Below are 16,314 nucleotides of genomic sequence, written 5' to 3' on the forward strand. Positions count from 1 at the left end.
GGTTCTAGGCCTGGAGAGGTGGAAGGTGGGGACCGAGAGCTAGCCGCTTAGCGCTCAGGGCACTGTGCGCCCCAAGGCCAGGGCCTCCCTCGAGCAGGCTGGCACCACGTGAAAGGAAAGGAGAAGCCATCCCTCGTGCATTCAGAAGAAGGCTGACCCCTGGGATGCTCAGCACCCTTCATAAAGTTCCACCTTGGCCAAGGTTTGGGTGCCCTCTCCTTTCTGGGGCTGCGAGCGTCTCTCCCTTTGCCAAGATGGCGGCCCTGGAGGGAGCGCGCCTAGGGCGCCTCGGGGCGAGTAGCTGGCTGAAAGCCTCGTCCTCTCCTGTCACACCCGACCACCCACGGGGCGCGACGCCCCTCAGGAGGGAGGAAGGGCGACACCGGAGGCCCCGAGCGAGACCCTTTGCCAAGATGGTGGCCGCGCGGCGTCAGCGCCCTGAACCAAGATGGCGGCGGCGGCTTCCGGCACCCGCCTCCCGCTCCTCTGGAAGATGTCAGAACAGAGGTGGCCGCGTCCGAGTCCGCCCAGCCTGCGGAGAGAGTGGTTGCGCCGCGCTCCCGGCAGGGACGAGGTGGAGCCACGGCAGCCTCCGCCCCGGGCAGGAGCTGGCCAGCGCTGTCACCTGTGGGGGCGCACGAGTTACCTCCCGAAAGCCTAATGCCACACCGCACCACCTTCCCCTGAGTCGCAAAAAGCATAGTATGCGCCGCACCAGGTAGGAGGCTCGGTCCCCGCGGCGCCCCAGCCCTCCGGACGCAGGGAGTGGGGCAGGGGGCTGGGCGGGCACCTCCGGGGGGACCCCCCAGCCCCGGCCCCTCTCCTAGGGGGCTGGCCATGTGTTTCCCCGGGACCGCAGGGGAGGCGCGTAACGGAACAGCTGGAGGGAGCTGGACGCTGCTATTTTGAAGCTGCGTGCGTTTGTTTCATTAGGAGGGGCTGGGGTCCCAGCGACACGAAAGGGTGGGCGGCGCGGGGAGTCGCGTGCAGCCCAAGACAAGATTGGCGGACGGGCGGTCCCGGGACGCTGGGAAGCGGGTCCCGGGAGGGTGGCAGGGGAGGTCAGGAGTTTGGGGGTGAGGGCGTACTTTGCAAGCAACTTACTATTTCGCCTGCAACTTGCTTTTAGGCCTGCCACCCCCTGCTTTCCTTAAAAATAATGCAAAAAAAAAAAAAAGTGCAAAGAAATGCAGCTCGCTGGAGGTTTTGCTCCTGGCGTGCAACTTCCTTCAAGAGTGAGCGCGCTGGGAGGGAGGGTGGGGGTTGAACTTGGCAGGCAGAGCCTCCTTCTGCCGCCGCCGCCGCCTGGGAGACTCGGAGAAGAGGGTGGGGGCCGGCCGGACGCGGGGGAGGGTGGGTTCTGCCGGCAACTTCTCTCCGGGGGCGAGCGCGCGGCGGCTGCGGGTGCAGACCCGGCCGCCCAGACGATGCGGGGGTGGGGGACCTGCCGGCACGCCACTGCCCCCGGGCCCAGAGTACGTATGCGCCGACCCCCTCCTCGGTCCTGCTCTCCCCCGGGCCTCCCCAGAGGGCGTGTCCGACTGGCCAGCCCGGAGCGCGGCTGAGACACCGGGGCACCGTTTCCGTGCCACCCCGTGGCTCCGCGCTCAGTGACACACTTCGCGCAACTCGGCCCGGGGGGGGGCGGGGTAGGGGCGGCGGCGCGGACCACCCCCGCGGCTCCTGCGGGCCGCGCCCAGGCCCCCCTCGCCAGCCCGCTGTCAGCCGCAGGGGCGCCGGCGGCGATTGCCGCCGAGGGACAGGGCGAGCTCCCGAGTGGGTCGGGAGTCGCGGAGCTGGGCGCGGGCGGGAAGGAGGCCGAAGAGAAACTAGAGAAACTCGGTTTCCCTGCTGAGCGCTCGCTGACAGACTAGGTCCGCCCCCGCCTCCTCTCCTTTTTCCTGGGGGTTGGGTGGGCGAGGACCATCCCCGCCCGGCCCGGGGGCGGCGGCGGGGTGCCCGGGCGGAGGCCACGCCGGGGCCGGGGGCGTACAGGCGCTGTCGGGGCCCGCGCGGAGGGCGTGGGGGCAGGGGCTGCGGACACCCGTGCAGTTGCCGAGCGTCGCCAACAGGTTGCAACCGTTCCCCGCCGCCGCCGCCGCCGCGCGGCCCCTTGGGCGGGGAGCGCCCGGGGGTGGAGTGGGAGCGCGTGTGTGCGAGAGTGTGCGCGCCGTGGCACCGCCTCCGCCCGCCCCCCGCCCCCCTCCATCCCGCTCGCTCGCCGCGGCGGGGCGGCCCTTTCGCGTGTCCGCACTCCCTCCCCTCCTCTCCTCTCCTCCTCCTCCATTTTGCGATCTTGAGTCGGTGACGGGAGCCCGAGTCGCCGCCCGTCTGTCGGGGACGGATTCTAGTGGGTAGAAGGAGACGCCGCCGCCCGAGCGGCCAGAGCGAGCGGCCAGGCGCCGGGAGGAAGGACGCGCGCCCGAGACCCAGCCCGAAGAGACGGGCTCGGGGCGGGGGCTGGCTTGTCAGCCGAGAAATGCTGGAGTTTCTTGGATAGGGGCTCCCCCTCCCCCCACACCCATGGAGAAGGGGGCGGCTATTTACTTCCTTTTTTTAGGGAAAAATCTCTCTTTCACATGCTAAGTTGTTTATCTGGGCTGCGTGGAAGCTGCGGACGGTGGTGGGTGAGCGGCGCCTCCAGCAGAGGTAAGAGCTGGCAGCCCGGGCCCGCGCGGGCGCTCCCGCCCCCGAGGTGCGGTTCGGGGGCCGCCGCGGGAGCCTTCAAACTTTTATTAGCCGCGGGGAGTGGGGGTGGGGGCCGGCGAGGGCCGGTGGCGGTGACGAAAGGGCAGCGCGCGGGTGCCAGCGCCGGGCTCTTCCTCTCCCTGGGCCGCCGTCCCCTGGTCGGGCCGAGGGGGAGGAAACTGGGCTCTGACTCTGCGAGTGGAGCCCGGGCTGGCTGCCTCGGGGTTCCAGCCTCTCTTTTTGTTCTTGTTGTTTTCCAAGTCCCTTTCCTTTCCCTTCCCGGGGTGGGGGGGGGGGGGGGACGCCCAGATACCCATTTTTATGGTGAACACCAAGCCGCTTCTGAATGCCGTTCGCCCGAGTGTTTCCACTCCACCCTGGTGCGCCGAGCGCGTCGGGGTTTCTGTCGAGGCTCCAGCGCGTCTCACTTCTGGCGGGCTCGCGGGTGTGAGTGTGAGTGTGTGTGTGTGTGTGTGTGAGTGTGTGTGTGTGTGAGCACACAGGCAGGGGGTTGACCGCCGGCAACTTGGAGACTTCGGCCGGGGCCCGCGACAGTGGGTAGGAGTGGGCGTGTCTGGGGAGAACGCAACAGGTCTTGGCACGTTTCTCTTTAACCTCGCACCCCCACCCCCACCCCCACCCCCAAGCTGGGGTTTGGCGCTTGGCAGTATTTCCTACCTGGCTTTTATAAGTGACCCTTTTTCAAAGAGACCCTTCCTGGCCATCATCATTTTCTGGTGCGATTTTTTTGACAAGTCGCGCGTTTGACGTTTGGGTGGCAGGCTCGATCACGGCAGCCTCGCGCTGCCCCTGAAGACCCCCCTGGCGTGGTTCATTGAGGTGTCGGTTATTTGCCACGTAAACTGGGGGATACAGCCCTGGGAAGAAGGGATCGTTTTCGTTTTATGAGGCATTGTTTTGGTTTAGAGTTGGAAGGCAGCTGTCAAAACTGCGTGGAAATTCATTAGGTTCCACTTGATGCCTAGTGTTTAAAGATCGTTATCAGATAAGGGGGGAGGGATACGCAGTTTACCGTCAAGGTTTGTAGGGACAGATTCCACCCTTTTACCTCCATCGCATTCCATTTTCAGTGAGGGCCAGTGAAGTTTGTTTTTTAAAGTCTGTACAGGACAAGTTTCCTTTCATTTGGGTAAGATTTGACTATCATGTCGCAAATATGCTTATCAAAGTCTTTGCCGGTTTTTTACAAAACATCCTGATTATTAATATACCAGCAACGTAACCGTCTTGAGAATAGGCTGAGAGTTGTCATAGGTGACGGTTTAGAATACAGAGGAAATTATTCCCAGCATTTTACAGGATATTTTTTTTCCCCTCATGGATTTATACGAATATGATTTTAGAGTTCTGGATTTTTCTCTTGTTCAGTAGTTAAAAATTTGGAAAGGAAACGTCTTTTAGAAATATATTGTTTGATACTGAGGATGTTAAGCAGTTTTAAAGAAATGTAGCGTCCTCTATATTTTATTGTCTTGTACGGATTGAGAGGCACTGCATTTTTTATACTTAAATAAGCTAAAGTTGTAGTGAAAAGCTATATTCTCTTCTGCTTTTTAAAATCTAAATTTTAGTTTGCCTTTATACAATGTATTTCATTTAGTATGTCCAGAATTTGAAGGCAGGCACTGTTCAACAGGTACATTCAATAAGAAATATGAGTTAAAAATAAAAGCCTATTCCTAGCCTATTGGAAGATAAGCAAAATCATCATTGTTTATTTTTCAGATAAAATGTGCATGATTTACTAGGAGGTTGTACTAAAGGTTTGAATGTATGACTAGCTAGCTAGTAGGAGGGGAATTGGGGAATAATCAGATAAAGAATTCTAGCATAGTACTTATCAAATTTTATGTGTATTGATTCTCAGGAAAGCCTTGATTGAAAAGAGGCAGGAATTTTAATGATCATAGTTCCTTTTTTAATTAAATACTTTGGCGGCAACGCTAACCTTTAGAATAATCAGATGTAATGAATTATAATGTCTATAATTAACAAAGTTACAGTTCTGTGAGTGTCAGGATTAATAGCCAAGCTTAGTTTGATACAATTTTGTTCTCAGTCATGCACATGGGCTGTATTGTACTCTTTACATGTGGCACACTGAATGGGAGCAGGGGACATGCATGGCTTTTTTATTCTGGATGACGGAACTACTCTTCTGATAACGGGGAATTAGATTCAGAGTTAACTAAAAGGTTCATTTAACAAGCTCTTACTAATCGGATCACAGAGATAATGTGATTTCATAGCTTATTATGTTTTCCCCCCTCTCTCTTTTTTGCAGCTGATATTCATTGATGGACTCAAAGGAATCGTTAGGCTCCCCCAGTAGAGAAGAAATCCCCAGCAGTGAGCTGGTTGGGGAGAGGGGAAAAGTGATGGACTTCTATAAAACCCTAAGGGGAGGAGCTACCGTGAAGGTTTCTGCATCTTCTCCCTCACTGGCTGCTGCTCCTCTGTCAGACTCCAAGCAGCTACGACTTTTGGTTGATTTTCCAAAAGGCTCAGGAAGCAATGCGCAGCAGCCAGATCTGTCCCAGGCAGTTTCACTCTCAATGGGACTGTATATGGGAGAGACAGAAACAAAAGTGATGGGAAATGACCTGGGATTCCCGCAACCGGGCCAAATGAGCCTTTCCTCTGGGGAGACAGACTTTCGGCTTCTGGAAGAAAGCATCGCAAACCTCAGTAAGTCGACCAGTGTTCCAGAGAATCCCAAGAGTTCAGCGTCTGCTACTGTTTCGGTTGCCCCCGCAGAGGAGTTTTCAAAAACACACACGGATGCGTCTTCAGAACAGCAGAATTTGAAGAGCCAGACCGGCACCAACGGTGGCAATGTGAAGTTGTATACCGCAGACCAAAGAGCCTTCGACATTTTGCAGGATTTGGAGTTTCCTTCTGGGTCCCCAGGTAAAGAGATGAATGAGAGCCCTTGGAGACCAGACCTCTTGATAGATGAAAACTGTTTGCTTTCTCCTTTGGGAGGAGAGGAGGATCCATTCCTTTTGGAAGGAAACTCCAGTGAGGACTGTAAGCCTCTCGTTTTACCAGATACTAAACCTAAAATTAAGGATAATGGAGATCTGATCTTACCAAGCCCCAGCAGTGTGACACTGCCCCAAGTGAAAACAGAAAAAGAAGAAGATTTCATCGAACTCTGCACTCCTGGAGTAATTAAGCAGGAGAGACTGGGCCCAGTTTACTGTCAGGAAAGTTTTTCTGGGGCAAATATAATTGGTAATAAAATGTCTGCCATTTCTGTTCACGGCGTGAGTACCTCTGGGGGACAGATGTACCACTATGACATGAATACAGCATCCCTTTCTCAACAGCAGGATCAGAAACCTGTTTTTAATGTCATTCCACCAATCCCCGTTGGTTCAGAAAATTGGAATAGATGCCCAGGATCTGGAGATGACAACTTGACTTCCTTGGGAACTTTGAACTTCCCGGGGCGATCGGTTTTTTCTAACGGCTATTCAAGGTAAGATTGGTTTTCTATTTCTTAAGTCTGAGACAGATTAGTAGATTTAAATGTTCATTTGTTTGTATGTTTCTCCAGCAATTAATGTGCTTCTTCATGTGAATAAGTTTAAGGAGTTTTTTAAAAGTAGACATGGTAGACAGCCTAAGTGGTATTTCTATGTATAACCTTTTCAAGTTTTTGTCTGAATATTGGCATTCAATATCCCATTGGCCAATGGTTGAAAATTTTATTTAAAAAAATACTGCTCACTAACAGGTACCTTAAGTAAAAATTGTGTAAGTTCAAGGGGTTTTAATGTTTGCAGATACAGCATGTGCATTGTGCATGTTCATTTAAGCTGGTTAGAATATGCTAACATTACAATGAAAAGAACCCTTTATACTTTACATAACCAAGAGTTGTGCTGCTGTATTTGCACACTTGTGAAATGCACCCTGCGATTAAAGGGCTAAAAATTAGAAGTACTAACAATAAGTCAAAGCAATGCAGTGAACAGTGTATGGGACCATAGTATTAGGCATAGGGCTTGCTTATGAGGTTCCTGACCTAAAGTAGCCAAGTCTTGTTTGCTGATCAGTCTCTTTAAGAAAGGAATTGGTGGCAACATAGTGCAAAACAAAATTTTACTTTCAAATGTTCCCACAAGTTCTTAAGTAGAAACTGATGGCCAATATTGTTAAGTTTCAATTCTCAAAGTCATTTGATGCTTTTCTTTGTTTCTTTTTTCTCAGTCATTTATAAGTGTACTGACATTTCTGTTTGACATCAAAAGGATCTGTTAAAATGGAATTACTGGGGAAAAGTTCTCAATTTAGATGTATCTGTTGGTAGTTCTGTGTCTGCACCCCATCCCCAATTCAGATAAATACTGGGTTGCATATCACATTTTGGGTGTGAAGGAAAATATTTAAAAATGTGATTGTAGAGACAATCAGTGGTTGTTGTTTTTTTTAAAGGCATGGTGGACACAGCAATTTATTTGTACCTAAGCATTTCATATCTTTTCTTAAATGTTAGGGATAGTCATTGTTCCCATTAACTAATCACTGGAGATTTTATTTAAAATTTCCTTTAAAATACTTTTTCTGTTAAAGGGATGTCCTAAATAGAGGTGTCTCTTCTTCCTCTCAAGTAAAAATTGTAGAAGTTCAATGAATACAGCATTAAATAGGAAGCTTTTCTTGTTGGGGAAGAATATTACACTTAGATTTAGGCTATATTTTATTCCTTTAAAAGGCTTAGTTGTTTCTCATCAGAAAAATAGCACCTTGGTTCTTGTGTGTCTAAATGTAAACAACCTACTACAAGTCTATTATTTAAATAATAATTACCTTCATATAAAAGAACACTACTCCAACTTTGAATTGCTGTCATTCTGAGTGGAGGTTGAAAATGTTTTCAGTAAAGAAATTTGAGATGTTTCTTATCACATAAACTATTCTGTTTAAATGTTAGAAGACATGCTGTGTTTTAAATTTTTTAATCTCAAATTTTTGGCATTGGAATTCATGGTTGAATGTGCTTGGTTGATTTGACTGAGCTATCTGTAGGAAGCTATCTGTAAGAAGTTATTAATTGTACAAAGTAAAATAATATATTCTAGGAAACTTGGAGGTTATTAATGCATTTTGGTCTGATAATTACCAAGGTATTGTTACTGTTTTCCTTATTATAAAAAAAGGCATGGAATAAGGTTATTTTCCATTTACAATGAACTTTTGTTAAGCCCCATAAAATCTGGGATCTGGAGCATAAGTCAGGTGAACATAGTTACCCATAGATCATTATAATACCTTTTATAGTAATTTATGACATGTAAAGAAAGTACCTTCATATTTTTAATTTGAGCCTCATAGCAACCTTTGATGATGTGGCTCACAACCAGTAGTGTGTGTCCTAGTGATAGGTATAATATTTTGTAGATAATTATTTGGTAATGTTTGAAAATTTTATACCTTTTGGCATTGACATTGGGAATTATGATTACCCAGAACAAAGCTTCTTCCAAATAAATTGAAACAATGTTTCTTTTCTAACCAACATTGAATTACTCTATTGTTTCCAAACAACAGCCCTGATATAAACTAAAATTGGCTGCTTTCTCCTCTCTATATGCTACTTGGTTCTTGCCAAACATTAGGTATGACCTTGACCCTGAATGATTAGCAGATAAATCAATATGTTGAGACCACAACTGTATTGAGTATAGACTTTCTGATTTTTTATATAAAAATATTAAATGCTGCCGTAACTGGTTTGGCTCAGTGGATAGAGCATCGGCCTGTGGACTGAAAGGTCCCAGGTTCGATTCCAGCCAAGGGCATGTACCTTGGTTGCAGGCACATCCCCAGTAGGAGGCAGCTGATCGATGCTTCTCTCTCATCGATGTTTCTAACTCTCTATCCCTCTCCCTTCCTCTCTGTAAAAAATCAGTAAAATATATTTTAAGAAATATTAAATGCTAATAACTTCACTTGCATTCCTTTTACATAAAAAGAAATCATAATTTGACTTTTTAAGATGACACCTTAAATTGCTTTTTCTCAGAAAGCTTAGAAAAATTTCACACTGTTTTGAGGGGAAAAGTAGTTCCTTTTATAACTTTTTTTAAAAAAGAATATGTTTTTATTCATTTTAGAGAGAGAGAAGGAGAGAGAGAAAGAAAAAAAAGTCAACTGGCTGCCTCTTGCATGCCCCCTACTGGGGATCGAGCCCCCAACCCCTGCAGGAATGGGAATCCAAGGATGACCTCTTGATACAGGGGATGACACTCAACCAACTGAGCTATACCATCTCAGTTGGGCGGAAGGTAGTTCCTTCTGATGTGTAAACATAGCACAGTTTCCAATTACCACATTAAATTGTAAAATTATGAATGTTGTGATTGAATATAGTCAAGTTAGAAGTTCATTGTTAGTAAAACAAGAGAAATCTTATTGATGTTCATATACATTCGTTAAGTAAAATGAACTAGCCATTATAACTTAATATGCTTTTTAAATACTGAAATTCAATAAATTTAGCATAAAGTTGTAACACCGATGAAGGCACATTTCTGCATAATTTGATTTTCAACATTGTTTCACTTTAGCATTAAGGGTGAAACTGCTGAAAAGGGTCGCAGAGAAGTAAATGGTTACAGGTGGCATTAGAGCTTTTATTGTGGTTGTGTTGAAACTTTGGTGTTAAAAGTTTCTGAAGCATAAGATTATTGGAGAGAAAGAAGGATGTAAGATGAATTTGTAAACTCAGTCTTAGGGTTCAGGACTCTGATGATTAGCACCTAATGAAGCTACAAAAATTTGTCTATTTTAACCTTTCTCATTAATTGCATGTGTGTCTAATTTTATTAAGATAATGAAAGTGAAGACCTATACAAACACAGGATGAGTGGAGCAAATTCTGTCCCTTGCTCGTTTTTATTATTAATATTGTAGAGAATGTTTCCTCAGAAGCAGAGGAGGCATAAGGAAATGTTTTGTTTTGATTTTATTTATCCCCTTTTTAGTCGATACTTCTTTACACTCTTCCTCTCCCCACTCTCATCCCCTTCCATAGGTTCTGGCAATGAGTCTTTCAGTGTCTTTTTAAAATCTTAATATTTCTAATATTCACTCATATAAAATGATTGCTGAATGTTAAAGGAGATTTGCTTTTGCTTATTTATTTTCAGCTTTATGGTGAGAATCTTTTTTTAAGCCCTGTATTTTGTTATGGCTGTATTAGTAAAAGATTAATAAAAGTAACTCACATTGTGTACTGAGGTATATCAATTTAGTGTGGAATGATTACAGAAATGTGTGACTAACATGTGGTCAGAGTTTATTGAAATTATTTCTGGTGATGTTTCTTTGGCTAAGCCGTGATGTCTTTGTAATTGGTAACATGATTTTTATTATAATGCTGTTTTGGTTTTGTCTGTTGGTGTTGCAAATATTTTAGTTAGTCTGACCACTTTCAGTATATTATTGAATGTCTATAAATTTTATGACTTATTCTGAAATACACTTTGCATAAATGTAGGTTAAATGCAAATTGTGTTAATCGTGGAATTCATATGTGGGTAGAGATCACTGTCGGGGCCTTTTGAGATTTTAGAGATTGGATCAAAAGGATTTATTTTAGTATGAGTGCCTGATGTAAAAGAGCATCTGTATTAATTGGTTGGTTATATAAGGCTTATCCACTCTGGACTGTAGGTGATTAAAATAGTCTAGTTGTTAGAAAATCTTAATTTACATTGGGTTTAAAATAAGTCTGGGGCATATTTCTTAAAACACATTTTTTCTTTAAAGATCGTACCAAATTTTAATTAGCAGTGAGTTCTCATTGTATACTACTATTTAAGTGAACAAATTAAATTGGAAAAACAGGTTTGTGCTTTTATTCTTCTAAGGACATCCTGATAGTTGTGTAATGCAGTATTTATAGGTATTTGCCAAATTAAAGGGCACTTGCTTCCATATTTCTGAGTCATGGAAAAAATATATATATTTATTTGAATTGTGTTGCAAAAGAATTTTTAAGAAAAATTTGTTGAATTAAGCTATAACTGGAAAAAATCAATTGCCTGTTAACCTTTACAGAAGGGTTTAAAAGCCCATGCTCTCCTTATTTTTGTAGTTTCACAGAGCCAACTGTTCTCTCTCTCTCTCTCTCTCTCTCTCTCTCTCTTTACTGGTTTATTCTATGTGAACTTTGTATTTTTCAAGTAAATAAAAATATTCCTGTGGAGGACTTTCATTAAAGAAAAGATCCATTAGTGCCCCCCCCCCCTTTAAATATATTTTCATTGATTTCAGAGAGGAAGGGAGAGGGGGAGAGAGAGAGATAGAAACATCAATGATGATGGAGAAACATGGAGAAGCTGCCTCCTACTGGAGACTGAGCCCACAACTGGGCATGTGCCCTTGACCAGACTCAAACCCGAGTCTGCAGGCCAATGTTCTATCCACTGAGCAAAACCAGCCAGGGCTCCTTTCCCTTTGAATTGTGTGTGATTGTTGCTATGCTAAATTGGATTAGAGCTTGACTTTTAATGGTGATTTTAAAAATTCATTTTACACATTAAGGTATAATTTAGAAAATGTTCAATTTTATTGCAGTTCAAATTCAAAATTCATTTTAGACCATGATTTCAACCCCCAAACAAGTAATTTTTGACAGGTTGTCTTCTTTTTTCCTCACTACCATCACAAATGCCCTTTAAATACAGGCTTTCCAATGGAGTTTTTGCATTAATGAGTGTTATGGGAAAGGCAGGGTGGCAGGGTTTGGGAGAGGTAGGAGCAGAAGTGTGGAACGGTGGGAGATAAGTTTAGAAATATCAAGAACAATTCCAGAAACCAGCAATTTGGCCAACTGTCATTAATTCAGAGAACTAAAAAGAGAAAAATTTGGAGCTGTGTTTAATGTATAAAGGAGTGTATCAGCCAGGATTACACTTTAGTGTCTTTAATTTGAGAAAGAAATTGAAAGCTAATTGTGGCAATATAGCCCTGTTTATCAGGTTATGTCATTGGCTTTTGCTAGACTTTCTTACCAAAAAAAGGATGGAATGAACATTTTAATTCTTTTTAGATTACTTCAGCTGCAATCAAGTTCATATTTGTTGAATTTTTATTTAAGCTGCTATTTAATCAATGAAAATCTAATTACTGGAATGTAGTTGAAACAATGATGGTATCTTATTGTTATAACCACTTCATATTTTATAGCATGCTTATATATTCATTGTCATCTGACTATGGAATCAACCCTTTCCTTTAGTAATATATTTCCATGGGTTGTGTGCTTTTTGCTGGGTTATTAAATTTTCATTTAATGCTGGGTTATATGTAGAATAAATTATAGGATCCTGCAGTTGCTAGACAGTCTTTTAAACTACTTATATTGCACTGTAGTTCTTAAGACCAATTATTTTGCATGAAAGTGTGTCATCTTCTAATTTATCTCTCGGCCAGTTTAAAAAGTAATGGCTGATTATCTTGGTAGAGCTGCATGCTTAAACATACTTTTACAGAGTAACTCAAATATTAATTTTGAGTGCTTTAAAATATTTTTTCTTTTGAACAAGTTTCAACAAGATTAATAGTGTCTACAGTGCAGCAAATTTAATAAACATACCTTCTAATTTAGAATTTTTTTCATTTACCCTACAGTACGCCAAATATACATATTTGGGGAAAGAAAGGTTTAATGATATGATTAGTTTTAAATGTCTATCACAGTATCTTACATAGAATTTTTATTTTTGTAACTAACAATTTGAGAGTCCAACCTAAGTATGCAATGTTTAGGACATATAGTTACAATATATGATTACTTTTATTTCTTTTTAAAATAAAATTAGCCTTTATTCTAGTTGATTTCATAATTTTTCCATAATATTTAACTGTGTCTATTATGAAAGTATATTTGATAGTCAGTTTTTAAAAGCTATTGTGAAATGAAGAAATAATTTAGTTCATGATTTATTATTCATGTTTGGGGCAATGCAATGACTTATGACCTTATGATGGTCACATATTGAACATTAAAGCTCTACCAGTTTGTTATGAACACTTTTACTTTGTTGTTGTTGTTTTGTTGTTTTGTTTTGTAATTACTGGGAATAATGGCTTTCTTAATTTCAAGATAATTTAAATTGCAAATTTGGTGCTTTAAAAAAAAACACCACTGTAATCCCTTCCAAACATTTGATTTAGTTATTAAATAATAGAAATAGTAGAAAATTACTAGACTAAAAATCAGAGTTCAAAGGCTGAGCTGAGCCAGTCTATGACCTTGAGTAATTAAGTGGTTTGGAGTCAAAATACTTTTACAGTTATATAGTAATTATTTTCAAAATGTGTGTGTATGTGTTTCTGTTTAAAATTCTACAATCCTCTTAACATCACTTTAGTGAAGGAGGCAATTGTGTAGGGAATGGTACACAAAGTTGGTTCTTGGCATTTTTTGGGTGTATTATAAAGTACAAGAGGAAAAAATGAACCCAGATTTGGTATTTTTATGAGATAAGAATTTAAAATAATGTAGTTGGTGGTACACAGACATATGTAAACACTGTTAGCAGTGCCAGAGAGGTGAGGGTCCCTTGGATTCTCAGAACTGGATTTATGTGTTAGATAACAGTGATTTTAATGAGAGGTTAAAGAGACTTACAAGTTCATCTACTCCCCACATTCTTATGTTTTCATCCATGGAGAGTGTCTAGAGAAAGATCACAGAATTAGTTAGTGGTGTTGCTGGGTTGAATATCCTAATTCTCAGTATCTAAGCTCCCCAGAGGGCTTCTTTTAACATCTGGTCTCTAGTTCTAGAGACCTGAAACACATGATTCAGATTAGGTAGGTGTTTATGAAAATATATAGTATTCACATTCTTTTTAGTGAATTTTTAACCCTCTTTTTCTAATAATATTGAACATAATAATTATGTGGCAGCAGAGGACTTTGTATGCATTCATCTCATTTAAACATCTTAACAAGCCCTATAGAGGTTTTTAATTCTACTTCCTATATAAGTTATTGATTCTGTCAATACCTATGTATTACAGAGTCAGCTGTTATTTACCTTATTTTTACAAGTGAGACATTTAAAGAGAAAAAAAGAAAAGTCAGGGCAAGTTAATGCTGTTCTGTAACAAAATAATTTAATATTGTGATAGAAATTCCTTTTAGATCTTTAAAATTTTTGTCATCATTGAATCTTTAAATATTTAAAGGAGAAATGGGATCAAGTCTGCTCTCCTGCATATATTTGTGTAGTCATTTATTGCTTTCTGTCAAGTTTCAGCTTCTGTAAAATAGTCTTTTAGAAACAAATCTGTAAAGATTCTTATTCATTTCTTGAAAACGGGAGTGAAGTTAACAGCTTTAAATTCTTTTATATTTATTATATTTAGCAAAGCTGTGTGAAACAGAGCTTCTGATTATGATGAATACCAAAATTTATCCTAAGTGCATAAATTTTTGAGAATTATGAAACTTACTTGTAAACTACATTTACTAACATTTTCTTTACTAGTCAAGTTGTTGAAAAAAACTTGAGTAAGACAAATTTAATGCATTAAACCAAAGTTATAAATCTCTTTTTTATATGACAAAGAGCCAAGTACAGAAATGGTATTTTAAGTTGGTAAACATACCAATATAAACTGTAACTTTACGTTTGTAGGCAGCTTTCTTAAAGAGAATCTTTACAAATTTTAATTAGAACTCTACATGAAATTTGTCAACAGGAATCTAGCTGAGTTTATTAAGGACAAGGTGTGACTATAAAATAGATTAATTTTGTTTAAAACAGAAAACACAAAATAAAAGTTGTATTTCTAAGCCTCTACCATAGGAGACTATATGTATTATTCCTTTTCTGAAATTGCCTTCAGAACTACCTTGTAAGCCACAAAAGAAAACTGGACTCACTGTAGTAGCACCTAAATATTCTCACTTAATTAGAAAATGTATATAGCCTGGCCGGCATGACTCAGTGGTTGAGTGTTGACCTATGGACCAGGAGGTCATGGTTCGATTCACGGTCAGGGCACATGCCTGGGTTGCAGGCTTGATCCCTGGTGTGGGGCGTGCCAGAGGCAGCCAATCAATGATTCTCTCTCATCATTGATGTTTCTATCTTTCCCTTCTTCTCTGAAATCAATAAAATATATATTTAAAAAAAGAAAATGTACCGAATATATTACTTAGCTTGATCATTTACCTTATTTATGTGATTCCAAATGATTTGCGTTCTTCCAGAAATGTAGAATTTTAATTCTCTCCAAAATTATAACATTTGATTTCATTGAGGTTATTAAAAAAAAGAAAAAAGACCCATGTAGGTCTTTCTATAGAACCTATAGAAACCTATAAAACCTATAGACCCTATAAAACCTATAAAACTGTTGAATACCCCTGAAATAAGCGCCTAGCTTCCCAAGGTTACTAATCTGAAGTGGACGGTGCTTAAAAGTGGTTAAGTTCTGGTTTGTTTCTTTAAAGCTATCAAAGACCTACATGTTAACTTACACAGTATATTCCCTTTTCCTGACATAGTTCACAAAAAATAGAGATTACTCACCTCTACGCCTGTTTTTTTTTTTTTTTTTATGACTTAGTTTTTATCTAGTAAGTAAGATGGGCCTGTCTTTGCCTTAGCCTGTCATGATATAAATAAATGTAAATTTCTGTAACAATCTCCAAAATAGTTTAATTTCCCATTCCTGTTCTCCGTGTATCAGGGAACTAACTGTCTGACAGTCATTATGACCAGAACAACTCAAGTCTACTAAAATTATTTACACCCATAAAATAGTTTAAGTATTATGTAAAATTCACATATTTTCTATTTTATTCCTCATAACCTGAAAAGAAATTTTCTGCTACCTTAGTTCAGTGAAAGTACTTTTAAAAACTAAGTGGCCCTAGCCTGTGTGGCTCAGTTGGTTGAGCATTGCCCCATGCATGGAGAAGTAGCAGGTTCCATGCTAGTCAGGGCACATGCCTGGGTTGTGGGCTGGATCCCCAATAGGGGGCATGCAAGAGGCAGACACTCAATGTTGTTCTCTCTCTCTCACACTCTCTCAAATTAATATAAACTTTTTTAAAGGCATAAAAAATAAAAATTGAATTTTGGTTATTACTGTTGTTGTTTTTTTAATTTAGTCATGTTTATTTGTAAAATGCTAGAATTGGAATGGGTCCCATCCAACCTTTGAAATCATAAAGATACATACACTGGCACTAAAAATAGGATATACCTTTTGTAACCCATGCTGTCAGTGCAGAAATTCTTTGTGGCTTAAGAACTTTGTTTCCTGTGTTTGTATTGAAAACAACCTTTTTTCTCAAATATCGTTTCTCCCCCAAAAATGACTGACAAGTTTTCAGTGGCTAAGGAGAGGGGCTAAAGAGCCATTATAGCATGGCAGAATTGCTTTATTGCTAATTTTGGTTTTATATTTTTACTCTTTAAATCTCCCAATTCTGTTAGCATGGAAGTTGATGGAGTTTTCATTTAGATAGAAAATGTTTCTTATAACTAAACACACAATGAGCTCGTGTTGGTGTAGTTTGTGGGTACCAAATTTTACATACAATCAAAGGAAAAGAAATTATTTT

General features: G+C 41.7%; 1 protein-coding gene across 4 annotated transcripts in view; it reads left to right on the forward strand.

Annotated features, from left to right (window-relative positions):
- The first annotated feature begins 548 nt into the window (after window positions 1–548).
- Window positions 549–16,314, forward strand: part of NR3C1 (nuclear receptor subfamily 3 group C member 1) — a 107,006-nt gene continuing 91,240 nt past the window's right edge. For 2 of the 4 annotated variants that reach the window (XM_070414700.1, XM_070414703.1), the window contains exons 1-2: window positions 2,253–2,649; window positions 4,994–6,193. In XM_070414700.1, coding sequence (XP_070270801.1) covers window positions 5,007–6,193 — 1,187 coding nt within the window. In that variant the 5' untranslated portion in view covers window positions 2,253–2,649; window positions 4,994–5,006. Of the gene's footprint in view, window positions 719–1,378; window positions 1,476–2,252; window positions 2,650–4,993; window positions 6,194–16,314 lie in introns of those variants that run through there. The other 2 variants (XM_070414701.1, XM_070414702.1) reach the window with 2 other exon arrangements.

This window comes from Myotis yumanensis, unplaced genomic scaffold (genome assembly GCF_028538775.1).
Source record: "Myotis yumanensis isolate MYYU_CA2020_CCGP unplaced genomic scaffold, mMyoYum1.0.hap1 SCAF_5, whole genome shotgun sequence".
In the NCBI taxonomy this organism is placed as follows: Eukaryota; Metazoa; Chordata; class Mammalia; order Chiroptera; family Vespertilionidae; genus Myotis; species Myotis yumanensis.